General features: G+C 45.6%; 2 protein-coding genes and 1 long non-coding RNA gene across 4 annotated transcripts; 2 read left to right on the plus strand and 1 right to left on the minus strand.

The window, feature by feature from the left end:
• Positions 1-330: 330 nt before the first annotated feature.
• On the plus strand, positions 331-3854 carry LOC125448999 (gastrula zinc finger protein XlCGF26.1-like). The gene has a single exon (XM_048524543.2). It carries the CDS (start codon positions 916-918, stop codon positions 2290-2292), a length of 1377 nt encoding a protein of 458 aa, XP_048380500.1. The 5' UTR covers positions 331-915; the 3' UTR covers positions 2293-3854.
• Positions 3855-7902: 4048 nt separating this feature from the next.
• Positions 7903-14843, plus strand: LOC125449026 (uncharacterized). The gene is made up of 3 exons (XR_007246787.2): positions 7903-7984; positions 8393-9452; positions 10694-14843. It is a non-coding gene; the product is annotated as an uncharacterized LOC125449026 (long non-coding RNA).
• Positions 14844-20736: 5893 nt separating this feature from the next.
• On the minus strand, positions 20737-27717 carry LOC125449005 (zinc finger protein 239-like). 2 transcript variants are annotated; one of them, XM_048524556.2, is made up of 2 exons: positions 27664-27717; positions 20737-26929 (listed from the first exon to the last, which is right to left on the minus strand). In XM_048524556.2, exon 2 carries the CDS (start codon positions 26419-26421, stop codon positions 25480-25482), a length of 942 nt encoding a protein of 313 aa, XP_048380513.1. In that variant the 5' UTR covers positions 26422-26929; positions 27664-27717; the 3' UTR covers positions 20737-25479. The 2 variants fall into 2 exon arrangements, with proteins under 2 accessions (XP_048380513.1, XP_048380512.1); XM_048524555.2 differs by having other exon boundaries at positions 27470-27689.
• Between the last annotated feature and the right edge of the window lie 146 nt (positions 27718-27863).

The raw sequence follows: 27863 nt of genomic DNA on the forward strand, positions 1-27863 counted from the left end.
AGCACGGGTGTTTTGATAAATCTCACAGTGGTAATCACTTGGAGGTTTCCTTGCCCATGTTTAACCTGAACCCAAGATAGTAATGGGGTCCTGAATCAATGTTGAGAATTCCATGCCTCCCTGTTGCGGCTCCTCTCCGTCCTTCAAACCTCCTCGACTGGGGCGCCCACAGATACCCGCCTTCTCTCTCCAAGACTTCTTATTGGTTGGAGGACCGACAGCAGCTAGGTCCTCCGACTTTCTCTATTGGTTGGAGGATCCACGGCTGGTGTGACCTCCAAGCCTTGCTATTGCTTGCAGCGTTCGTCAATCATTACCGCGGCCGCCATTACTGTTCCAGTCGCGGCTGCGGAAAGCAGAGCGGATGTCCTGTTGACTATGAAAGGTGTGGGAATAGCGCAGAATCACTTGGGTGCTCCGGCTTGGATGCATTTATTTCATCTTTCGCCGCTCAGATCGTCGCAGAGCCCACTTTCCGCTGGTGCCGCCGACGCTGCCCGCTGACCAATATAGGGCGGTTTCTGGCACGCTGGGCACTGTGGGTACGGACGGGTGCCATTGATCCCGGGCTCGTGGCCCCAACTCGTCGTCGGCTCACACAGGCGAGGTTCGCCCCCGCTCAAACTTTAATCCTGTTTATTTCTCTTTCTCTGTCGCTCCCTGTCTACAAAGATTCCGCGCTCGACCCCAGCATTTTCCATTTCAATCTCAGGAACTGCATTATTATCCTGCTTTTATGTTGGACCCAGGAGCCTCTTTTTTAAAATTTCAGTTCGCGACTCAAGTTGGTAAGAAGGCTACACGTGGGGATCACAGTGAACGGCAGGTCAGCTGCCCCGACACCTCAAGCTTATTGCCAATGTATAGGGCAGCTGGCTTTATCGTGATCTCGATTGCCATTGTTGGATCTTGCTGATGGAAGGAGAGAGTAGTGATCACACTGTAGGCCAGACAAATATATTTTCCTCATGTGAACTTGCCTTCAGCTGCATCCCTGTCTCAGGGAATCATGTGGATTGTGACAATGGAGAGGCCTTCAGTGAAGCTGGAGATGATGGGAAGACCTGTAGTTCCCTGCCATCTTTGGGAGTTCATGAGCACAGTCTGATCAGGAGCAGTCCATTCACCTGCTCTGTGTGTGGAAAAGTATTTGCTTATCTGTCCCACTTGCAGGCACACCAGCTTGTTCACACAGAGGAAAGACCATTTCAGTGTTCCGATTGTAGGAAGACATTTAAATGCTCTCGGGATCTGATGAGGCACAAGCTGGCTCACACAGAGGAGAGGCCATTTCAATGTTCTGACTGTGGGAAGTGTTTTAAAAGCTTCCAGGAGCTGCAGCGACACCGGCACCTGCACAGTGGGCTGAGGCCGTTCACTTGCTCTGTTTGTGGGAAGGCATTTGCTCGGTCCTTCAACCTGCTGGCACACCAGAGAGTTCACACTGGGGAGAAGCCCTTCTCCTGCTTCATTTGTGGGAAGGGGTACAGTCGGCTAACGCACCTAGTGAAACATAAGGAAGTTCATAGTGATGAGAGACCTTTCGGATGCTCTGACTGTGGGGTGAGCTTTAATAGCTCTCAGAAGCTGAAGGGACACCAGCGCGAGCACACTGGAGAACAAAACTTCATCTGTTCTGTCTGTGGGAAGGGGTTCACACGGTCATCTGCTCTGCTAGCACACCAGCGGGTTCACGTGGATGAGAGACCCTTTAAATGTTCCGAATGTGGGGAGACGTTCAGAACCTTCAAGTGCTTGAAGAGACACCAACATATTCACACAGGCAAAAGCCCATTCACATGCCCTGAGTGTGGGAAGGGATTTGCTCAGTCAACTCCTCTGATGATACACCAACGAGTTCACACCGGGGAGAGGCCCTTCACCTGCTCTGTATGTGGGAAGGGATTCACACAGTTGTCCAACCTGCGAACACACCAGAGGGTCCATACTGGAGAGAAGCCATTCAGCTGTTATGAGTGCGGGAAGGTATTTGCTCGATCATCCAACCTGCTGATGCACCAGCGGGTTCACACGGCTGAAAGACCGTTCAAATGCCTGGACTGTGGGAAGGGCTTTAAAAGACAATGGCTGCTGGTGACACACCAGCGGGTTCACTCTGGTGAGAGGCCATTCATTTGCTCCCTGTGCGGGAAAGGGTTCGCACAGTCGTCGACCCTCCAGAGCCACCGGCGTGTTCACACAACTATGCCATTTGTGTGCTCTGACTGTGGCAAGAGCTTTAAAAGAGCCAGAAACCTGCTGAAACACCAGTCATCTCATACTGCCCAGTAGCACAGTAGCCAATGTGTGAAATGAATTGAAGGCTTTCAGTTACACATGCTGCTACTTAAACTTTCAAACTGTTGCGCTGACAATTCCCTTTATTTGATCCTTGATTGTTAATCAATGAAGTAGTGCAAATGTACAGCATTGAAAGAGGAAGTTTCACCCAACTGAATTAAAGTTATCGTGTTCACAGTACAGAAGAAGGTCCTTTAGCCTAGTGAATCTGTGCCAGTCAAAAACAAGCACCTCTCCACCTATCTTCTCCTCTATCCATCTTCAATCCGCCTCCCCCTCTCTCCCTATTTATTTCAGAACCGTCTCCCCCTCCCCCTTTTCTGATGAAGGGTCTAGGCCCGAAATGTCAGCTTTTGTGCTCCTAAGATGCTGCTTGGCCTGCTGTGTTCAACCAGGTCCGCACTTTGTTATCTCAGATTCTCCAGCATCTGCAGATCCCATTATCTCTGACTTAACTGTTCTCATCCCTTTGTTTAGCACTTGGTCCGTAGTCTTGTATTCGTTGGCATGCAAGTATGTATCCAAATACTTCAGACAATTCTGCCTCTAACGTCCTTACAGACACTGAGTTCTAGATTCCTGACAACCTCTGGGGAAAAATAACGTCCTTTACATCCCCACTAAACCCCCTTTCCCCTACCTCAAATATCTTTCTCAGTCATTGATCCCTCCACTGAGGGGAAAAGTTCCTTCTTGTCTACCTATCCACACCCTTCATAATTTTATATATCTCAATCATGTCCTGTCTCATTCTGCTGTACTCCAGGAAAACAATGCACTCTATATAACCTCTCTTCATTGCTAAAACTCTCCAGACCTGGTGATATCCTTGTAAATTCCCCATTCATTCTCCAGACAAACGTTCACCCCCCTCACTTTAACCCATGAACACATCCTCTTATTCGTTTCTCCCTGACTTGTTTAACCCATTTCCTCTTAGAATGTATCTGTGTTAACCACTGCACCATTCCCTGTGGTAGCATGTTCTACATTTTCACTTTGAAGATAAGTAGAGCTGACCAGTGTTCATATTCTGAGTGCTGAATACATTTGTATTCATGGGCGAAGTTCCAGACAATTATAGATTCAATATCTGAGTGCGAAACCAATAATGACCTTGCACACTGTGTAGCAGTGCCAAATGTTTGTTTGTAATCCCATACCTAGGAAAGAACAGGACTACAGGAGGCAGGCAACAGATACAGCCTAAACAATCCCAATTTATGGAACTGTACAATTTCATCAGAGCAGTCCACTTTACATATGATCAATTGAAAGAGATTTGAGAAGTATGTATGACTACAGTGTACTTCCAGTCATTCTAAGTAAATCCTGTTCTTATGACATTGACTGCCTGTGATCTTTAATGCTGGTATGAGGGATCAGTGGTATCACGGAAATATACAGCACAGAAACAAGCCATTGGGCCCATTGTTTCTGGACTAGCTTAAAGAGAGTCATCAGCCTAATTCCACATCCCAGCTCTTGGTGCAGTTGAACACTCTTCTGGGTGTGAGAACCTTGGGACTTTTCCAGTTTCTGTTGTTCAAACTCTTTTCACACAGACACATCCTTCTGCATTCACAGGCTTATGATGTTCTGTTTCTAATGAATTGAATGACCCTTTCAGAAGCTGACGTGATGTTTGGTTTGCACTTCCTGTGGCACATCCCCCTGTTTTATCTCTTTGTTTCTCTTCAACACCATTATGTGTTAATCCCCCACTTTGGAACTGTCACCCCGAATAAACTAAAATAAAAATCACTAAAACTGGAAATGAAACTTAGAACGTCAATCCCTCTGGTGTTCACTAGTTGCAGGGAAACTAAAGCTTTCTCACCAGGGACCGCTAAATGCAGAGGAAAGAAAAATCTACAAGGGAGATGCATAGCAGGCATTTTAGGTTAATTGACCACTGTTGTCCAAGAGCAGTCCCACAAAGGCATTCTCAGTCCTGCCACTCTCCTGTCTCTGAGCAAGGCGTGCAGTATTCAGAATGAAAAGACAACCATTTTCAGAGATGGATATAAATCAATATGACCTGATGGCCGTTATGGTGACATGCTTGCAAGGTGACCAAGGCAAAGACCTGAATATTGAAGGATATTTGACATTTTGAAAAACCAAGAAGCTGGGAAAAGTTTGACGTAGCTCTCATAATTAAGAATGACATTATAGGAAAAGATGGCCTTATCTCACAGCAACAAAATGTAGAATCTGTTTGGGTAAAGATAATGAGAAAGGTAAGAGGTCACTAGTAGGAGGAGAAGTGGGTAACTTAGCCCCTTGGACCTGCTCTTCCATATGGTACGATCATGGCTGATCTCATCTCAGCCTCAACTCCACTTTCTTGCCTGCTCTCCACAATCCTCAATCCATTATGAATGAAAAATTTACCTATCTCCTTCACAACTTTATTCAGTGTCCTGGCATCCGTCAGAGTCTGGGCTAATGAATCACACAGATTCCTTTTTAGAGATGTAACTTCTTCTCAACTTAGTTTTATGTCTGCTATCCTGTATGCTAGAACTATGACCACTCATTCTAGATTATCCCACATGAGAAAACATCCGTTCTATGTCTATTTTTGTCAATTTGCTTTCGCATGTTATATACCTCAATTATATCACCTCTTATTCTTCTAAACTCCAGACAGAAAAGGCTTAAACTGTTCAATTTCTCTTCATAAAAGAAACTTCCCCATCTGTAGCTTCATAAAGCAACACATCATTTTAGAAGATACTTAATAACTCTTCGCAAAAAATTAGCCCAGTAAGTAGAAGAAAAATCTCTTTGCTAACGGCTTAGTGTTAAACCTACCAACTCTTTACAAAACTGCAAAGATCACCAGTGATTCAGAAGGTTGGTCAGATTTGAACAGAAACTGAAGAATTACTGGACAGAGAGAGGCAGTAAGCAGAGAATGACAGAACGCTAGTTAGCAATATAACAACAGTAACAGTTTCTGCACATATTTAAATAGGAACCAAAGCTAGCATTGGTTCTGTAAAGAGTGAAGACTGAGGACTTGATAATGTAGAACAAGGACACAGCATATTTTTTAAAACAGTTATTTTGTGTCTGTTTTCACTGCAGCAGGATTGGAAATCTTTCAAAAAATACTTGAGTCAAGAGAAGAAAAAGAAGGAGGGATTTAACATAGTCACCATTAACAGGAACATGCTAGGGATGATATAAATGCTGACGAATCACCAGGACCAGTAGACACACAAAAATTGTTGGCGAACTCAGCAAGTCTGGCAGCATCATAGATGAGAGAATCAAAGCCATCATTTTGAGCCCGATATGGGGAGCTTAGGACTGGGTAGCCAGCATCCTAGGATCTTTAAGCAAGTGGCTGCAAAAATAGTAAAGCTGTTGGTTATATATGTCTAAAATCACTTAGATTCAGGAGACATTCCAATAGATTGGAAAATGGCAAATGTAAATACTTTTTCAAAAAGGAGCTGGAAAGCAGAAAACTGAGTTTGTTATTCCAACATCAGTCATTCAGCAGGTTATTGCAGAATACTTTACAGTTCTTCGAGCAAATAGAAAATAATGTGGATAAAGGTAAACCTGTAGAGCTGGTGTGCTCTGAACTGCAAAAGATGTTTGGGAAAGCACATCAAATATTACAACATAAGAGCACACAGTGCAGTGGGATAACATATTAACAGGCAAAAGATTACTTAGCTAATATGAAACAGCAAATAGCTTTTTTTTATTTATCAAGGTGTAACGAGTGGAATATCACAGCATTTAGCATTGGTGTGTCAATTATTTACAATCAATAACAATGAGTTGGATGAAGGCTAAATGTATTGTGCAGCTAGTGACACCCAAATCCCAAAAATGAATAAAACAAAATATACTTAATATTAAAACTGGAGTTTACAGACAGGGCAGATTCTGTTCCCATTGGCGGAAAGATTGAGAACAATTATGAATAAATTATTTTATTGTGTGTATTTTGCAGTTAAATACGCTAAAATACAGTGAAAAACTTTCATTTGTCACCATAATCTGGCACCATTTTGATAGTTTGAGAATAAGACAAAATTAAAAGACATAGTTTAAAGAGAAGTCCCTACATGTTTGCGTTCTGAGTTTGGTCAGAACCACCACCGCCTCACCAGACCCAACTAATTTCAAAGTGGCTGATCATCAGCAGCATCTTTTGCCACTGGGCCTACCTCACCATCATTGCCTCGCTGGGCACACCAGTGTTGGAGTCACTTAGGTTCAGATTGAAGCTAATTGGTGAAAGAAGAAATGGCAGCATTAGGAAAAAACCTTTTTCATGCATTGAGTCATGAGGATTTGAAATCTGTTAAGTGAGAATCAAATAACGTCATAGAGTTATACAGACCCTTCAGTCCAACTCATCCATGCTGACCAGACATCCCAGTCTGGCCTGGACCCATTTGCCAGCAGTGGCCCATATCCCTCTGAATCATTCCTGTTCATGTACCCATCCAGATGCCTTTTAAATGTTGTAATTGTATCAGCTTCCATCACTTCCTCTGGCAGCTCATTCCATACATGCACCACTCTCTGCATGAAAAAAGTTGTCCCTTAAGACACTTCTAAGTCTTTCCCCTGTCACTTTGAACCTATGCCCTCTCATTTTGGTTTCCCCATGCTGTGGAAAAGACCTTGGCTATTCACCCTATCTATGTCCCTCGTGATTTTATAAACCTCTATAAGGTCACCCCTCAGCATTCAAGTGGGGATTGGATCATTATCTCAAATGAGGAATGTGCAGGGTTGGGGGAAGAACACAGATGAGTGGCCTGAAGTCAACTGATCTTTTAGAGATTCAGCAGAGGTATTGGGCTGGTGGACATCTTCAGTGCCGTACAAAATAAAACCCGAAGAACTGTGGATGCTGCACATCAGAAACTAAACCAGAAATTGCTGGAAAAACGCAGCAAGACAGGCAACATCTGTGAAAAGAAATCAGAGTTCACCACGTTTCGAGTCCGGTGACCCTTCATCAGAACAGTTCTTCGTGTTCTTCTCTCTCTTCTCTCTCTCTTAAAGTGCTGGAAGAGGTTACAGAAGGTTCCTGCCCCTTCCCATACTTCCTCAATTGACATAAACTCCCCGACCCACTCCCACATTCCCTCCATTGACAGAGTCCTTGAACCACTCCCCACATTTCCTCCATTCATAAACGTTGCTTGGCCCACTCTATTCATAGATCTCGAGTTTTTTCAGCAATTTCTGATTTTGTACTTTCATTACTGATTCAGTAATTCTGCACAAGGGAAACAATCACATGAGGGTGCTATTCCATCAGATAATTCCTCCAATCTGCCCTAAATGAAGATATTTCAGTTAGAGACGGTCGGATTTTTTTTGCTCCAGCCCCGCAAGGTTTCCTGTGTTTAAAGCCAGAAACAGAAAGGTCCAGTTTCGTCCTGGAGTTTGATACAAATTTTGTCCTGAAAGAGGTCGTCTCTCAGAAAATGGACGAGTGTCGGGTCAGCTCCGTCCCAGGTGCATTTCCATTGGTTGGAGGACCAGCTGCACACGTTCGGTCCTCCAGGCCCGTCTCATTCGCTTCCATTGGTTGGAGGACCATGCAAACGGGTCGGTCCTCCAGCTCCGCCCCCTTCGCCCGGAACGGGAGCCCGATGAGCATGCGTCGTTCATGGCCTTGTCGCAGGGGAGAGAGGTAAGAGTGATCTCTGGAGACGTATGCATATGTTAGAAATACCGACTGGGGTCATGGGCCTTAATGCTACTGAGAAAGTGGCCACCATCCACTCGACACACAAATGGAAAACCAATGTCTTCCCAATCCCCAGTCCAGAGGCTTGGGTTTCTGATATGGCCCGGAGCAAGATGCGCAGTATTGCTTCGACCAGGGAATGTGTCTGAATGAAGAAAATATGAAGAGTGGGCCAAGCAACGTTTATGAATGGAGGAAATGTGGGGAGTGGTTCAAGGACTCTGTCAATGGAGGGAATGTGGGAGTGGGTCGGGGAGTTTATGTCAATGGAGGAAGTATGGGAAGGGACAGGAACCTTCTGTAACCTCTTCCAGCACTTTAACCTTCCAATATTTCTGTTACATCTTACAGCCTTAAACGTCCAACACCTCTGTGAATTCTCCCAGTGCTAAAGCCCTCTCAATCTCTGACACAGTAGGAACTGCAGATGCTGGAGAATCTGAGACGACATACAAGGCGTAGAGCTGGATGAACACAGCAGGCCAAGCAGCATCAGAGGACCAGGAAGACTGACATTTCAGGCCTAGACCCTCTCAATCCCCACAAATCTTCTCAAAACTCCCTCTCAATCCCTGTAACCTCTCCATCCCTCAAACTGTTCTGGTGTAGCCTCTGTACTGCTGCCAATTGAGATAGTGATGGGATCCAGTGAATACAAAACTGAACACAGCCAGAATTGGGTGGTAGGGAGGAAAGAATCAGTGTAGAACTAAACCCATTCAAATTAAACACTGTTAGGAGAGCAAAGCTTGGCAAAGGATAACATTTGAAAATCGGGTGACAGGTTTGGATATTAGTTCAGTGAGCAAGAAAGGTGAATGGGATGTGGAAAAAAAGGCTTTGGGGAATAAGGATGGAGTACTGCATAGAAAGTAGAAATATTTGTTCTGAATTTTTATCTTGTACTTATAGTAGTGGCTTTTGTAAACTTTTCCAGAGGAATTAGAAGGGGAGAATGAGCAGATGGGAAACTCAAACCAATCTTATGTAACAAATTACTTGTCATCAGCACCTGAATATCATAAGCCTTTGAAAGTAGAAGGAGAAATGTTACTGGGTGGGAAAAGATTTCAAGCATCAGTGTGCCTGGAAAAGAACTGAAACACATGACTGAGTGATAGTGCTCCAGTGAACTGATGGTGGAAAGGGCTTTCACCAGTTGCACAGACTGAAAAATTTGCAACATTCACCGTGGGAGACTGTACCCAAGTTTTGTGTGTGCTAGGCTTCAACTGATTGTCGAATCTGGAATGACCAAGGAGAAACTGTGGAAATGTGTGAATGGATTCAGTTATCCCTCCCTGCTGGAGAATTACGGATGCACTCATGCCAGGGAGAGGTCATTCACCTGCTCAGTGTGTGGAAAGTGATTCACTCAGTCCTGCAGCCTCTAGAAACACTCTTCATACTGGTAAGAGGCCTTTTCAGTGTTCTGACTGTGGGAAGAGCTTCAAAAGCTTAAATGAATTTCTGAATCACCAGCAGATTCACACCAGGGTGAGGCTGTTCACCTGCTCTGTGTGTGGGAAGGAATTCACTCAGTCCTCCCAACTGCTGACTCACGAGTGGATCCACACAGGGGATGGGCTTTACACTTGTTCCATTTGTGGGAAGGAGTTCACTTGTTCTTCTGGCATCTTTGAGCACCAACTCTTTCACTCAGATAAGAGGCCTTTTGTGGGAAGGATTTTAAAAGCCCAAAGGCCCTGGTGTGACAGTAATGTACTCACTTGGGGGAGAGGCCATTCGGCTGTTCCATGTGCGGGAAGGGTTTCACTCAGCTGGCCCACTTGCTGATACACAGACAGATCCACATGTGACTGCAGAGTCCAAGTTGTGCTAGCTGCAATTAATCACAGGCAAGACTGAACCATGACCATTCTGATAGTTCAGATTGGATCAATCTGTTGCTGTTGGTTGTTATTTTTATTCATTCATAGGACTAGGGTGTCACTGGCTAGGCCAGCACTTATTGCCCAGAAGGAAGTTGAGAGTCAACCACCTGGCTGTGGATCTGGAGTCACATGGAGACCAGACCAGCTAAGGATGGTAGTTTCCTTCCCACAAGGGTGTTAGTGAACCAGGTGGGTCTTTCTGACAATTGGCAATAGATTCATGGTCATCATTAGATTCTTAATTCCAGATACTTTGTTGCGTTCAAATTCCTTCGTCTACCAAGTGGGATTTGAAGCTGAAACCCCAGTACATTAACTGGGTCTCTGGATTAACAGTCCAGCAATAATACCATTAGGCCATTGCCTGCCCCATATTATGCCAAATTATTGCCAATATTACGTACTTAGTCCATAAATATTTTCTTTTCTATTATGTAATTGGACTGTTATCTCTTCCTCCATATTCGTTACCTAACCCCAGACCCACAGAACATGATCTCTATGGTTTGTTCCCAGCACAGCCAACCCATTTTCAACCCTTCACACTATTTGTTAGCTTCCTTTCAACATTTATCTCTCTCCCAGTTGTCATCAGCAGTCATTTTGTTTATTTCCTTTTCTTACTTTCTCTCTCCCATTGGGCACTGTCTCCCCACACCCTTGTAACCATCTTAAATACCACCATTCCCCAGCTACGTTCAGCTTCAATGAAGGGTCACGATTCAAAGTGTTAATTCTGTATTTTCTCTCTCTATAGATGTTGCCAGAGTTTCTCCAGTACTTGTTTACATTTCAGATCTCCAGCAATGACAGTTCTTTGGTTTATCTCATTGACTCAAATCGTTCATACTTTGTTGGTGAGATGAGCAGATTCAAGAACTTGTTGGGAAGCCACTCACCCATGAAATTTATTCAACTTTGAATAGAGTTCCCATCAGTTTTTTTTAAAGAGAAGGATATGTGAGCTCTTCAAGTTTGAGAGGATTAAAAACATCTGCTAGAGAGAATCTGGAAGAGAGCAGTTACATGCCAACACCACCCCCCTGCAAGTTCCCCTCTGAACCACACACCATCCTGACTTGGAAATATATTGCCGTTCCTTCGCTGTGGCTGTGTCAAAATCCTGTAATTACATCCCTAACTGCATCGCGGATATGCCTGCAACAAATGGACGGTAGTAGTTCAAGAAGCTGGCTCACCTGCACCACCTCGTGGGCAAACTATGGATGGCCAATAAATACTGATTTGAGAAGGACTTGAAAACTTCAAAGGTTGTAAATTTGGAACTTGGACAAGACTGAGTTGATCAAAGAGAATCAGTTTGGCCACATGAAGTGTTCACCACGTTGAGATAACCCAGTTGAATTATTTGAAGCCGCTAATAAGATTGAGATCGGAATGTTGCTTATACGAGATGTAGAAAGTTTCCAGATAGGCCATAAGAGGTAAGGGCAAAAATAGGCCATTTGGTCCATAGACTTGTCTCTGCCATTCAATGAGATCTTGTCTGATCTGGTAATCCTCAACTCCACCCTCCTGCCTTTTCCCCATAACCCTTCGTACACTTGCTGATTAAAAATCTGTCTATCTCAGCCTTGAATATACTTAATGATATAACCTTGAGAGCCCTCTGTGATAAAGAATTTCACAGATTCACTACCCTCTGAGAAAAGACATTCCTCCTCATCCCTGTTCTATGTGGGTGACCCCTTACTCAGAGATGATGCCCTTTGATCCTAGATGTTCCCACAAGGGGAAACAACCTCTCCACATCAACCTTATTAAGCTTGCTATGATTCTTGTACGCCTCAGTAAAGTCACCTCTCATTCTTCTAAACTCCAAAGAGTGGAGGTACAATCTACCCGACTTTTCCTCATAAGAAGATCCCTCCATACCTGGTACCTGCCTAGTGAACCTTCACTGGCCTGCCTGCAATACCAGGACATCTTTCCTTTGATAAGAGATCTAAAACTGTTCGCAGTATTCCAGTTTTGATCTGACTAGTGCCTCGTAGTGTTTTAGCAAGCCCTCCCCACTTATTTGCCTTCTCATTTCCTGCTGGACAAGAAATTGTCATCATTACTGACTATGCCATTTCATGTTTTGATCACTGAAATTTCTGTATTTCGCAAACAAATCCAAATAATATCTTGTGTCTTGACACGGATGTTGGGTCACAGCAATTGTCAGATTTTTCCAAGATTTTTTTATCCATTAGCCATGGTCTGTCTTCTGCTACTTTAACAACCTCATAACCAGGCTAACAGTATCCCTACAATTCTGTGAACTGTCATTTTAACTAACAGTCTTTTAGGGGGAGCCTTGCAATTGCCTTTTGGAAGTTCACAAACTGTAACCTCATTTCCTTAATCATTGCTTTTGTTACTATCTCAAAGGGGTTAAAGAAAAACCCGATACAACTTTCCAAATTCCATGTTGACTCCTTTTCAATCATTTCCTCCATCTATTGAAATACCAGTGCTTGCACTAATAGACCAGCTTGTTCACAGACAGTTTTAGCTCTTCGCTTCTCTTCCTTCTTTCATGGGATTTGCATGATCAGGACAGCATTTGTTGCTCATTCCCAATTTCCCTGGAGAGCAGTTAGGAGTCAACCTGATTGCAGTGCATCTGAAGTCAGGAAACAGTACCCAGGTACCTTGGTACCTAAGGTGGTGTTGTAAGTGGCAGCCTATCAACTTTTCACTGTACTCATTTGAGTACTTGTGACAATAAACCTAATTCAATTCAATTCAATTCGAGTCACACAGGTCAGTCAGGCTGGGTAAGGATGGCAGATTTCCTTCTCTAAATGGCATTTTTTGAACCAGCTGGACCATTAAAGCAAGTTCTGGGCTCACCATTATTAGGCTATAGCTTTATGCTTTACTTTATTCAATTGAAGTTCAACTCCACCTGATTCTGTTGTGGGATTTGAACTCCACAGCATTTGGCTTGGGCTGTCTGAATTGGTAGTCTTGTGAGATTACCAATAGGCGACAATCTCCCCTCACCTCCCCTCCCCAAACAATGCCAAAAATATATAAAACATACCGCAGTCCTTCAGTGGGGAAAGGCTGTTCACGTTATCTGAATGTTGGAACAATTTCTATTGATGATAACTCTACTCAAACACCAGAGAGTTCACACTGTTGAGAAGCCTTTTACCTGCTTCCTGCATGGGTAAGGGATTTATTCAGCTTTCCCAGTTTCTGGGGCACTGGGTAGTTCACACTTCGGGGGGGGGAAGAGGCCATTCAAATGCAGTCAGTGAGGGCAAAGATTCACTGATTTATTTGAGCTTCTGATGCATCAGTGAGTTGACAGTGTGGAAGATACTGGGCCATAAATGAGATGGGGTTCGCTCAGCCTGCTGAGACACCGATCAAGGTCTCTGATGCTAATCTCAATACAGAACCACCGTCAATGTCGACAGCCGGGGTACTGTTTCTTTTTAGAAATTCTGTCACGGCAGTGAGCTTTGGATGAAGCAGTATTTTATTGCTTTTCCTAATTTCGTAGGAGAGTTAAGAGTTAACCACATTGCTGAGAGTTTGGAGTCATGTGTAGGCCAGGTAGGGATAGCAGATTTCCTTTCCTAAAGGGCATTCGTGAACCAGGTTGGTTTTTAATGGCAGCAAACAGTGGTCACATGGCCACTACTAGACAGTCTTTTCTATTCCATATTTTTATTGAATTGGAATTCCACCATCTGCCATGGTGGGATTTGAATCCATGCCTCTGCACCTGTAGCCTGGAGTCCTGGATTACTAGTACAATGACATCTCACGACACCACTGCACCCGATATCGTGCTTTTAATGAGCTGTCATAGTTTCATTGAGTTGTAGAGTACAGAAAAAAAACCCTTTGCCAATCTCATCTTTAGCACAGAGAACTGTGAAGCACGGGAATGGGCACTTTGGCCCATGATGTTGTGTTGAACATGTCACCAGATGGAACTAATCCCTTTTGCCTACCCTTGGTCCATATCCCTCCATTCCTTGCATATTTATGTGCTTATCTAAAAGTCCCTCAATTGCCCTTATCGTATCTGCTTCCGCCACCCCGGCAGTTAATTCTGACTCCTATCACTCTCTCTGTTTTTAAAAAAAAGAGATCTTGCCCCTTACGTCTACTTTGAACTTTGCCCCCACTCTCGTTAAATGCATGCCCTCAAGGGTTAGGCATTTCATGTCTGGGGGGAAAAATGATTGTGACTGTCAACTCTATCTATGAATTGCATAATTTTGTAGACTTCTATCAAGGCTCCCCTCAGCCTCTGCTACTCAAGAGACAACAACCCGAGTTTTTCTGACCTCTCCTTAAAGCTGATATGCTCTAATACAGGCAGCATCCGGGTAAACCTCTTCTGCACCCTCTCCAAAGCCTCTACATCCTTCCTGTAATGTGATGACCAGAATTGAATGCAGTACTCTAAGTGTGGCCCATCTAAAGTTGTATAAAGCTGCAACATTGACATCTTCACCCGTACTCAATTTTCTGACCAAGAAGCATGTCGTATACCTTCTTTGCCACCATATCTACTTACGTGGCTGCTTTCAGGGAGCTATACATTTCCTTAACATTTGATCTCCCAAAGTGCAGCACCTCACGTTTACCTAGATTAAAATCTATCTGCTATTTCTCTGCCCACGTTTGCAACTAATCTATATCCTGCAGTTTCCTTTGACAACCTTCTACACGACTCACAACTCCATCGATCATTATATTGTCCGCAAACTTACTAACCCACCCATCAACATTTTCATTTGTCATTTATATATATCACAATCTGTACCACTGAAATTACTCTAGGCCCATTCTCCAGTACTAGCCCCATAATTCTGAATGCTACAACATTTCAAATGCTCAGCCAGATACCTTTTAAGGGTCCAAGATAATAAAATGTGAGGCTGGATGAACACAGCAGGCCCAGCAGCATCTCAGGAGCACAAAAGCTGACGTTTCGGGCCTAGACCCTTCATCAGAGAGGGGGATGGGGTGAGAGTTCTGGAATAAATAGGGAGAGAGGGGGAGGCGGACCGAAGATGGGGAGAAAAGAAGATAGGTGGGGAGGAGAGTATAGGTGGGGAGGTACGGAGGGGATAGGTCAGTCCAGGGAAGATGGACAGGTCAAGGAGGTGGGATGAGGTTAGTAGGTAGGAGATGGAGGTGCGGCTTGGGGTGGGAGGAAGGGATGGGTGAGAGGAAGAACAGGTGAGGGAGGCAGAGACCAGTCAGGCTGGACTGGTTTTGGGATGCAGTGAGTGGAGGGGAAGAGCTGGGCTGGTTGTGTGGTGCAGTGGGGGGAGGGGACGAACTGGTCTGGTTTTGGGATGCGGTGGGGGAAGGGGAGATTTTGAAGCTGGTGAAGTCCACATTGATACCATTGGGCTGCAGAGTTCCCAAGCGGAATATGAGTTGCTGTTCCTGCAACCTTCGGGTGGCATCATTGTGGCACTGCAGGAGGCCCATGATGGACATGTCATCTAAAGAATGGGAGGGGGAGTGGAAATGGTTTGCGACTGGGAGGTGCAGTTGTTTATTGCGAACCGAGTGGAGGTGTTCTGCAAAGCGGTCCCCAAGCCTCCGCTTGGTTTCCCCAATGTAGAGGAAGCCACACCGGGTACAGTGGATGCAGTATACCACATTGGCAGATGTGCAGGTGAACCTCTGCTTAATGTGGAAAGTCATCTTGGGGCCTGGGATAGGGGTGAGGGAGGAGGTGTGGGGGCAAGTGTAGCATTTCCTGCGGTTGCAGGGGAAGGTGCTGGGTGTGGTGGGGTTGGAGGGCAGTGTGGAGCGAACAAGGGAGTCACGGAGAGAGTGGTCTCTCCGGAAAGCAGACAGGGGTGGGGATGGAAAAATGTCTTGGGTGGTGGGGTCGGATTGTACATGGCGGAAGTGTCGGCGGATGATGCGTTGTATCTGGAGGTTGGTGGGGTGGTGTGTGAGAACGAGGGGGATCCTCTTTAGGCGGTTGTGGCGGGGGCGGGGTGTGAGGGATGTGTTGCGGGGAATGCGGGAGACGCGGTCAAGGGCGTTCTCGAACACTGTGGGGGGAAAGTTGCAGTCCTTGAAGAACTTGGACATCTGGGATGTGCGGGAGTGGAATGCCTCATCGTGGGAGCAGATGCGGCGGAGGCGGAGGAATTGGGAATAGGGGATGGAATTTTTGCAGGAGGGTGGGTGGGAGGAGGTGTATTCTAGGTAGCTGTGGGAGTCGGTGGGCTTGAAATGGACATCAGTTACAAGCTGGTTGCCTGAGATGGAGACTGAGAGATCCAGGAAGGTGAGGGATGTGCTGGAGATGGCCCAGGTGAACTGAAGGTTGGGGTGGAAGGTGTTGGTGAAGTGGATGAACTGTTCGAGCTCCTCTGGGGAGCAAGAGGCGGCGCCGAGACAGTCATCAATGTAACAGAGGAAGAGGTGGGGTTTGGGGCCAGTGTAGGTGCGGAAGAGGGACTGTTCCACGTAACCTACAAAGAGGCAGGCATAGCTGGGGCCCATGCGGGTGCCCATGGCCACCCCCCCCCACCCTCCTGCAAGAATTCCATCCCCTATTCCCAATTCCTCCGCCTCCGCCGCATCTGCTCCCACGATGAGGCATTCCACTCCCGCACATCCCAGATGTCCAAGTTCTTCAAGGACTGCAACTTTCCCCCCACAGTGGTCGAGAACGCCCTTGACCGCGTCTCCCGCATTCCCCGCAACACATCCCTCACACCCCGCCCCAACTGTCCAAAGAGGATCCCCCTCATTCTCACACACCACCCCACCAACCTCCGGATACAACACATCATCCTCCGACACTTCCGCCATCTACAATCCGACCCCACCACCCAAGACATTTTTCCATCCCCACCCCTGTCTGCTTTCCGGAGAGACCACTCTCTCCGTGACTCCCTTGTTCGCTCCACACTGCCCTCCAACCCCACCACACCCGGCACCTTCCCCTGCAACCGCAGGAAATGCTACACTTGCCCCCACACCTCCTCCCTCACCCCTATCCCAGGCCCCAAGATGACTTTCCACATTAAGCAGAGGTTCACCTGCACATCTGCCAATGTGGTATACTGCATCCACTGTACCCGGTGTGGCTCCCTCTACATTGGGGAAACCAAGTGGAGGCTTGGGGACCGCTTGGCAGAACACCTCCGCTCGGTTCGCAGTAAACAACTGCACCTCCCAGTCGCAAACCATTTCCACTCCCCCTCCCATTCTTTAGATGACATGTCCATCATGGGCCTCCTGCAGTGCCACAATGATGCCACCCGAAGGTTGTAGGGACAGCAACTCATATTCTGCTTGGGAACCCTGCAGCCCAATGGTATCAATGTGGACTTCACCAGCTTCAAAATCTCCCCTTCTCCCACCGCATCCCAAAACCAGACCAGTTCGTCCCCTCCCCCCACTGCACCACACAACCAGCCCAGCTCTTCCCCTCCCCTCACAAAATCCCAAAACCAGCCCAGCCTGTCTCTGCCTCCCTAACCTGTTCTTCCTCTCACTCATCCCTTCCTCCCACCCCAAGCCGCACCTCCATCTCCTACCTACTAACCTCATCCCACCTCCTTGACCAGTCCGTCTTCCCTGGACTGACCTATCCCCTCCCTACCTCCCCACCTATACTCTCTCCACCTATCTTCTTTTCTCTCCATCTTGGGTCCGCCTCCCCCTCTCTCCCTATTTATTGCAGTTCCCTCTCCCCATCCTCCTCTCTGATGAAGGGTCTAGGCCCGAAACGTCAGCGTTTGTGCTCCTGAGATGCTGCTGGGCCTGCTGTGTTCATCCAGCCTCACATTTTTATTATCTTGGATTCTCCAGCATCTGCAGTTCCCATTATTACTGATACCTTTTCAGGGTCGTTAGGTTTATGCTTCAACTACTCTCACAGGCAGTGCATTCCAGATTACCACCTCCCTCAGGTGAGGTTATAAGTTAAAAAATCTCCTCTAAATATTCTGTCTTAAAATTACAGAATCCTGACAGTGTGGAAGCAGGCCACTCAGCCCATCGAGTCCACACTGACCCTCTGAAAAGCATCACTCAAAGAACCATACCCCAATCCCTGTAACTCTGCATTTCCCACAGCTAATCCATCTAGCCCTGGGCACTATGGACAATTTAGCATGGCCAGTTGACCTAACCTGCATATCTTTGGATTGTGGAAGGAAGCTGGAGCACCTAGAGGAATCCCACACAGATACAAGGAGAACTTGCAAACTCTGCACAGACAGTCACCTGAGGTGGAATTGAATGTGGGTGCCAGGTGCTGTGAGGCATCAGTGCAAGCCACAGAGCCTTTGTGCCACAGTTATGTCCCCTTGATTGGGATGCTTCCATGAAACTGCTTTCTATCCATCCTGTCCATGGCCCTAATAATGTTAGACACTTCAATGAGGTCCCCCAAACCTGTTTACTCCAAAGAAAACAACCTGAATCTATCCAGCTTTTCTTCAAAGCTAATGCTATTTTAACTGACAATTGAAAATGTTATTCACAAGAGACTGTCTTCTGGAAATTAATGTAAGTCGCATCTGTGGACATTTTAGTACTTACTATTTTAGTTAGAATCTTAGAGGAAAATATCTGCTGGTGACATTGGAAATAAAGGTGGAAGCATGCAATCCCTGGAGCTAATGTTACCATTAAGTTTTGTTAAGTGTGATTCATTATCATGACTTGGTTCTGTAATCTGTTGCTTCAGCTGATTTGTGTGGAAATAGAATTTCAGATAATGACCAGTGGTTTACTTTGTTCTGACCTTGCTTTGACCTTTCAACTACCAGGCTCCAATTTTAAGATTGTTCCGGACGCTATCAAGCAAGGCGTTTCTCCGTCTGCCTTACTAACTGCCCTGATCATCGTAAACTCCCTTTGACCAATGAGAATGTCATGGGGGAGCTGACAGTTTTCAGATCTTAACAGGAAAGTGAAGTTGAGGCAACAGTTAGAACTCAAGAAACAACCTTAGTCAGCAGTGGAGCTCAGAAGAGCCTACTGCTACTCCCAATTTGCATTTAACCCTGTTAAATTCAGGAGAATGTAAGCTGTTCTATGTAAGCCATCTACGTAACCGAGCCCCATTACACATTGGTTTTGTACTGTTGAATCTGTTTTTCACCCACTCCAAGACGAAGGCATTCTTTGAGGTGCAATTCCCTGCTGCTGAGCTTTCTGAACAAAGACACTGCCAAACCTTCATTTTCCACCTCAAGGAGAGAATGTTCAGCAGTTCTGTCCAATTTTTTTTATTCCTCTCCACTGGATTTTACTGCTTTCCATGTTTACACCTTGATTTTTATCCCTGGGAACCCTCATTTGAAAGCTCCATATTTGGAGAATATAGGGAACTCTGTTAAGGTGGCAGTATAAAACCCCAGAGTGACACACAAACTGGACACACGTGCTCTGCATCATTTATATGTAGAAATAAAAGTAAATAAATTAAAATGAACTTAGTTGGACAAGTCAGGTAGGCCCCACTAAGCACCTGGCTTGTTATCTATTTCACCATTTGGATCCTGCTCTATTCCTGTGCATCAAGCGATCTTTGACCCTACTCAATCCAGATTATCCCATGGTCCAATGTTCCTGACCGAAAAATCAATCCAAACTCAAAATATGGCATGGCCCCAGTCCTGAGGCTGCTGGCTTGGTGTATTCTAATGTATTCTGCATTCTGCTCCATCTTTCATGGATCCAAAGTTGGTGAACTCTTAGTCTTGTCCATTTGCTTGATCTGTCATTGTCTGTTGGCACTTTTGACTGGTGTCTCCACTGTTCATGGTGCCACAGTCACCAGCTTGGAATATGGCTTTCGATTCCTTCATTTGCTAACGAATGTTGAGATATTTGCTCCAGCCCCACAGGATTTCAAATAAACTCTATGGATGCTGTCATCCCTTCTCCAAGTTGCCCTCTATTTGCACGTGGAGTATCCTTGACATTAATCTAGCTCTGAGTGAACAGAACCTCGGACACTCCTGTTTATATCTGTCAGCCAGGGCTCCCGATTGGGCCGGATTAACAGCTCCAATCAGGGAACTAATATTCTATGAGGTCCACCTGCCTGACTGTGTTATAATCGCTATGGGTCTTGTCTGTTTAAATCCACAAACAGGTCCAGTTTTCTCCTGGAGTTTGACATAAATCAGGTTGCCATGGAGGCAGGTATTGTTAGACAGCAAGGGACCTCAGGGCCTAGCCGTGCCCTTGCTTCACTGTCATTGGTTGGAAGACTAGATGCACCTTTTCAGTCTGTGGATATGTGCATGAACCTGAGATTTGAGTGTTTTTTGCCCATCCCTCATTGTCCTCAAGGTGGTGGCAAGGTGAGTCACCAACTTAAACATTGCACTCCATGAGGAGTAGTAACATATTTAGTCCTACTGAGGAGTTCCAGCACAGCGAAGTAACAGTGATAATCTCCCAAGTCAGCATGGTATGTGGTTTGAAGGTTGTGGTGTTCCCATCATGTCTGAGACTCCTTATCCTTCCAGGTGGGTAGAGGTCACATCTTTGGAAGGTGCTGTCAGAGAAGCTTTGGTCTATTGCCATAGTGACTAGGGACATAATCAGGCACCTTCCACTATCCTATCCTCTTGAGACGTTAGATAGGACTCTCTCCTGTGAGTACTGAGTTAGAGGTTTGGGCCATGATGTGTTTCCTTGTTCATCTTTTTGACTCCTGTAGTTTCAGACACCAGATAATCAAACTCGAAACAACAGACTGTCTTTTACTGAGTTTATTAACGGCAACACAATAATAGAGGACAGTTACCCATCCAGGTAATACAGCAATTCGGAGCTTTGGGCTCTGTGATGAGAGAGAGGATAGCTTCCTCTCCAGAAGACAGGGATTATATAGAGGATCCACAGCTCTGAGCACTGTTGTAATATAGACAGACGATAGTTACCCATTAAGACAGCAGAGATAATTCAGTGGATTCAGATCAAGGGTAAGAGGAGACTTTGAACAGGCTGTGGCTGCAGTTGAGATTTTTATTTTTAATTTGTTAGTTGTGTTTTTTAATGATCTGGCTCTCTCAATCATAGCCACAAGGATATCTGTGTGGTTCCAGCTGCCAGCCACAAGACTCTCTCTTGCAGACAAATACAACTGCCTTGTAACCCTTCTCCACGCAAAGACCAGCATGTTCCACATCCCCATTCTACACAGTCACAGCTGACATGAGCAAAATATACACCCACATTTTATAACACCACAGGTCTCACTGGCAGAAAGCATCAGAGATTTTTAATTGTGATTAAAATACTTAGAAAAGAGGGATTTGCATTTACACAGCACCTTTCACAACCTTGGCACACCCCCAAATATTTTATGACAATTAGTGACTTCATTTTGAAAGTAGCTATCAGACTGCAAGAAATGCAGCAGCCAATTTGTGGACAGCAGGACTCCACAAGCAGCAATGTGATAATGATCAGATGCACACTTTAGTGATTGTGGGATAAATATTTAGCAGGGCACTGGAGATCACTGCACTGTTCTTCTTTGAAATAACGGCCATGGATTAATTTACATCGACTAGAATGATGGATAGGCCCTTGATGTAATGTCATATGCTAAAAATGGCACTTTTGGAGCTGCAACACACCTTCCATGCTGCACTGGACTGTCTTTGTGCTCATGAATCTCAAGTGGGACGCCTCTCCATCACTTCTTGGTCCAGGTGAGACTATGACCCAATGAAACAGGCCCACAGCACAGTACAACAGAAAACTGACAATGGTCATGCTGACCATGTTGTTTCATGCAGACATACTAAATAAGATCAGGAGTAGACCATTCAGCTCCTCAAACCTGCTCTGCCGTCCAAGAAAATCTTGGCTGATCTATCTGCGTTTTGAATTGCACATTCTAATTCCCCTGTCCCCCTAATAAACCTAGATTCACCCCCAAACAAGAAATTTCACGCCTCAATCTTGAAAAATATTGAATGAATCCTCGGCCACATAAGGCAGCGAGGTGCAAAACTGCACAACACTCTGAGGTTACCCCTGTCTTGAAAGGGTGACTCTCTAATTTATAAACAGTGTTCCCCAGACTGGACAACATGAGGAAAACATCACTTTCATGTCACAGAATCATAAAATCCCCACAGTGTGGAAACAGGCCATTCGGTCCATTGAGTCTGCACCAACCCCCTGATCAGCATCCCACCTAGACCTACCCTGTCCCTGTGACCCCTCATTTTCAAGGCTAACCCATCTAACCTGTACATCCCTGGACACTATGAACAATTTAGCATGTGTAATCCACCTAACCTGCACATATTTGGACTACATGAGGAAAACCGGAGCACTAGAGGAAACCCATGCAGATGCGAGGAGAACGTGCAAACTCCACACAGACGAGTGCCTGAGAGTGGAATTGAGCCTGAGTCGCTGGCACTGTGAGGCAGCAGTGCTAGCCACTAAACCACTGTGGCACCCTATCCATGTGTCAGGATCATTCATTATTTTACACACATCAATCAAGTCACTGCTCACTCTTCGAGGCTCCAGTGGAAACAAGCCCAGTCAGTGCAACCAACCCACGTTAGCCAATACACTGATTCAAGGGTATCAGTCCTGTCAACCTCCTCTATATATCTACTGAGTGGATTTACACTTAAACCCCAGGTCTACAGGCAGGATGTTCTATTTGCTTATCAAAGGTGTGGAGAGATGCAGTGGGGCACACACTGCGCCTGGTCATTAAGATTGATAAAAAGACTTGATTTTGTGTTCCATGATCTCAGATTTGACACTGCTACCTTCCCTAGCTCCCAAGGCTGGGAGAGACACTCTGGAAAGTACAGGGAGCTGGTACTCATCCATAAAGGTAAGAAAAGGTCTTAGAATGGAAATAATCAGGAGTTAGAAAGGGGAATGTGAAATTACAGAGGCCTGTGACCAGCGGTGTGCCACAAGAATTGGTGTTGGGTTCACTGCTTGTTGTTATTTATATACAAGATTTGGATGTAAATATAAAAAGTATGGTGAGTAAGTTTGCAGATAACACCAAAATACATGATGCTGTGGACAGTGGAGAAAATGATCTCAGAGTACATCAGGACCTTGATTCGATGGGCCAATGGGTCAAGAACTGGCAGATGGAGTATAATTTAGATCAATTTGAGGTGTTGCATTTTGATAAGGCAAACCAAGCAAGGACTTATACAGTTGACGGCAGGGCACTGGGGAGTGTTGGTGAACAAAGAGTTTGAGGGGTGCAGGTACATAATTCCTTGAAAGGGGAGTTGAAGGTAGACAGGGTGGTGAAGAAGGCATTTGGCATGTTTGCTTTCAGTGGTTCTGAATGAGTTGGGATGTCACGTTGCAGTTCTATAGGACATTGGTAAGGCCACTTTTAGAATACTGCGTACAATTCTGGTCACCCTTCTATAGAGAAGATGTTGTTAAACTTGAGACGGCACAGGAAAGATTTACAAGGATGTTGCTGGGACTGAAGGGTTTGAGTTACAGGGAGAGGCTGAGTAGCCTGGGGCACGTTTTCCTGGAGTGTAGGAGACTGAGGGGTGATCTTATAGAGGTTATTACATCATGAGGGACATAGATAGGGTGAATAGCCAAACTCTTTTTTTCTAGCATGGGGAAGTCTATAACTGGAGGGTGGTACGTGAATGGAATGAACTGCCAGAGGAAATGGTGGAGGTAGGTACAATTACATTTAAAAGGCATCTGGATGGGTATATGAAAAGGAACGGTTTACAGGGCTGTGCATGAAATGTTGGTAATGGCACTGGGTCAGATTGGGATGTTTGGTTGGCACAGACAAGTTGGACTGAAGGTCTGTTTCTGTACTGTATGATACTATGAATTCTTTTGGAATTCCTCAGATACTGAAGCAGTCCATGAACAAATGAAGCAGGACTTGGAAAATATTCAGGCTAGGGCTGAGAAGTGGCAAATAACATTTGTACCACATAAACATTCGGTAACAAACATATCCAACCAGGGAGAATCTAGCTATCACTCCTTGACATTTAATGCCATTATTATAATTGAATCAACCACTATCAATATCCTTGGGATTACTGTTGAACAGAAACTGAACAGAACCAGCCATATACATTCTGTGTCTAGAACAGCAGAACAGAAACTTGAAATCCTGCAGTGAGTAACTCACTACCTGACTCCCTAAAGCCTGTCCATCTTCTAAACAACACAGTTCAGGAGGGTGGTGAGATCTTGTCTGGATGAATGCAACTCCAACAACACTCAAGGCGTTTTGAGAAGATTTGTAGCTCAGGTTGAGGTTCTGGATGTGAGTTTGCTCGCTGAGCTGGAAGGTTAGTTTTCAGACGTTTCGTCACCATTCTAGGTAACATCATCAGTGAGCCTCCGACGATGCGCTGGTGTTATGTCCCGCTTTCTATTTATATGTTTAGGTTTCCTTGGGTTGGTGATGTCATTTCCTGTTCTTTTTGTCAGAGGATGGTAGATTGGCTCCAAATCAATGTGTTTGTTGACGGAGTTCCAGTTGGAATGCCGTGCTTCTAGGAATTCCCGTGCATGTTTCTGTTTGGCTTGTCCTAGGATGGATGTGTTGTCCCAATCAAAGTGGTGTCCTTCCTCATCTGTATGTAAGGATACTAGTGATAGTGGGTCATGTCGTTTTGTGGCTAGTTGATGTTCATGTATCCTGGTGGCTAGCTTTCTGCCTGTTTGTCCAATGTAGTGTTTGTCACAGTTCTTGCAAGGTATTTTGTAGATGACGTTCGTTTTGCTTGTTGTCTGTATAGGGTCTTTTAAGTTCATTAGCTGCTGTTTGAGTGTGTTGGTGGGTTTGTGGGCTACCCTGATGCCAAGAGGTGTGGGTAGTCCAGCAGTCATTTCGCAGTTTTGATCTCATAATCTCAGGAAAGATATTATTTTCATAGAGGGAGTGCATCAAAGGTTCACCAGACTTGTTCCCGGGATGGCAGGTCGATCCTATGAGAGTTTGGGCAAACGGGATGTGTATTGCATAGTTTAGAAGAATCACAGGTGATCTCATTGAAATTTACACAGGGTAAATGCAGATAAGATGTTTCACCTAGTTTGGGAGTCTAGGACCAGAGGCACAATTTAAAGACAAAGGGATGCCACTTAGATCTGAGCTGCAGTCATTTATTTTTAATTCAGGAGGTTGGGAATCTTTGGAATTCTCTGTCACAACGAACTCTGGAAGAATCATAGACAGTACTTTCCAAATCCATGGTCACTTTCAGCTAGACAAGAATAGCATATGCAAGGGAACACTACCCTCTGCAAGTTCTCCTGTAAGTCACTGACCATATTGCAGTTCCATTAGTGTTGTGGGTAAGAATTCTGAAACTCCCTCCATAACAGTACTGGGGGTGTTACTGCAGCACTTTGTTCATAAAAAGGCAACTTACCACCACTTTCTCGGCAACTAGGGATGAGCAGTAAATGCTGATCTAGCCAGTGACATGCACATTCCATGAAGGAATAAAAAAAACAAAGTAAAGGATATAATTAACGACAGTCTATAACACTCTAAAGTCATTCATGAATTTGCTGGTGTCTGAGCAGGTGAGATGATCGAGTGAATCCCTTCCCACACACAGAGCAGTTGAATGGCCTCTCGCTGGTGTGGACCCGGTGGTGTCTCAACAGGTTCGATGATCGATTGAATCCCTTCCCACACATGGAGCAGGTGAATGGCTTCTCCTCACTGTGGGTGCGTTGGTGTGTCAGAAGGTTGGATGACAGTGTGAATCCTTTTCCACACATAGAGCATGTAAATGGCCTCTCCCCAGTGTGAATTCGCTGGTGTATCAGCAGATCCTTTTTGCTTTTGAAGCTCTTCTCACAGTCAGAACATTTGAAAGCTCTCTTATCAAAGTGAACAAGTTGGTGTGTCAGAAGGTGGGATGAATTCGTGAATCCCTTCCCACACCGAGAGCAGGTATATGGTCTTTCCCCCGTGTGAACTCGCTGGTGTGTCCGGAGATTGGATGATTGCGTGAATCCCTTCCCACACACTGAGCAAGTGAACAGCTTCTCCCCAGTGTGAACTCTCTGGTGTGTCCGGAGGTTAGATGCATGAGTGAATCCCTTCCCGCACACGGAGCAGGTGTAAGGCCTCTCGCCGGTGTGAACCCGCTGGTGTTGAATGAGGTGTGATGACTGTCTGAATCGTTTCTCACAGTAAGAGCAACCAAACGGCCTCTCATCAGTGTGAACAAGCTGGTGCTTAATTAGATCTGCAGAGATTTTAAAGCAGTCCCCACAGTAAGTGCATTTAAAAGGTCGCTCATCACTGTGAACCCGCTGGTGTAACTGCAGGCTGGATGACAAAGCAAATCCTTTCCTACACAGGGTGCAGGTAAAAGGCCTCTCCCCAGTGTGACTGCGTCGATGAGTTTCTAGCTGGGATGGGTAACTGAATCCCTTCCCGCAGTCCCAACATTTACATGGTTTTTCCATAGTGAGGGTGTGCATGTGTTCTCTCTAGGTTTAATGACCAAAGTAAGCCTTGTCCACATATGGAACGCATGTACAGTTTCTCCCTGCTGTGATTTCTTTTCAGGATATGTAACTGGTTAAAGCTTTTTTCACAGTCAGTTCACTGGAAAACAGTCACTTAGGTATGTATGTATCATGGTACTTTTCCACTCATAATGATGTTTCCCAAAGACAGATCAAATATTTCGACTTCCCCATTCAAGGGCCAATGCCACTGAGGTCCTGATGAATCAAATAACGCTAATATATTTGGGTGTGATGTTGAGTTGGTTTTGAATCTCTCACTCGCAGGTGCTCTCTTTCTGATACTCTCTGAAAGGTCAAGACAAAAGTCATCACCGTCTGTATGCCGAGCTGTAAATCCTATCACGACGAAATCCAAACTCGTGGCACTGTCTCCACCATTTCTTGAACAAAAGCAAAGTAGCGCGGATGCTGGAGGACTGAATGATAATCAGAAAGTACTGGAGAAACTCGGCAGCACCTGTGGAGAGAGAAACAGTGTTAATGTTTTGAGTCCAGTGATGGCTATCCTTCTGAACATTGGACATGCTGGTGATATGGGACTCGAAATGTTAACTTATGTTTCCTCCTCACATGCTGCCAGACCTGACATAACAAAGTATAGCGCTGGATGAACACAGCAGGCCAAGCAGCATTAGAGGAGCAGGAAGGCTGGCGTTTCGGGCCTACACCCTTCTTCAGAAATGGCCCCATTTCTGAAGAACGGTGCAGGCCCGAAACAGCAGCCTTCCTGCTCCTCTGCTGCTTGGCCTGCTAAGTTCATCCAGCTCTGCACCTTGTTATCTCAGATTCTCCAGCATCTGCAGTTCCTACTATCTGTGTTGCCAGATCTGCTTAGCTTCTCTAGAACATTACGTTTTACTTTACTCCATCTTTTGCTCCCCTCGTGCTCTGGCTGGGTTCAGTTCACCAGCCCCTTTGGTGACATGGTCATGAATGGGAAACGTCTATTCCCTTATCAAGATGGCCACCCTGCCACCGTCATCGGTCCTTCCCTTACCAATATGGCGACAGGTCACAACCCACGGTCACGGCTGCAGCGAACCAGGTCTGACCTCTGCAGCGGCGGAGCCTAATCCCGTCAGCCATTAGTCGAAAGGTCTGGTCGACACGACCTTTATATACCTTTGTAGCACCTCACAACGGGTCCCCTCCTGTCCCTCGCTTCATAACCGCCGACAACTACCAACTCACCACGGCTTGCTCAGCCCGCCTCGACGGCAAGGCCCGCGCATGCGGAGAAGTCCGGAATGGACAGCGCAGGCGCAATGGTCGCCTCATCTCATTGAAACGGCACATTCCGCTTCTCGAGAGATTCTGGGTAAAGCATCCGGCATCGAATGATGCGACGAGCTTTCGGGAATTTTTTAAAAAAACATCGAGGTTGAAGGCAG

This window comes from Stegostoma tigrinum, chromosome 43, assembly GCF_030684315.1.
Source record: "Stegostoma tigrinum isolate sSteTig4 chromosome 43, sSteTig4.hap1, whole genome shotgun sequence".
Lineage (NCBI taxonomy): Eukaryota > Metazoa > Chordata > Chondrichthyes > Orectolobiformes > Stegostomatidae > Stegostoma > Stegostoma tigrinum.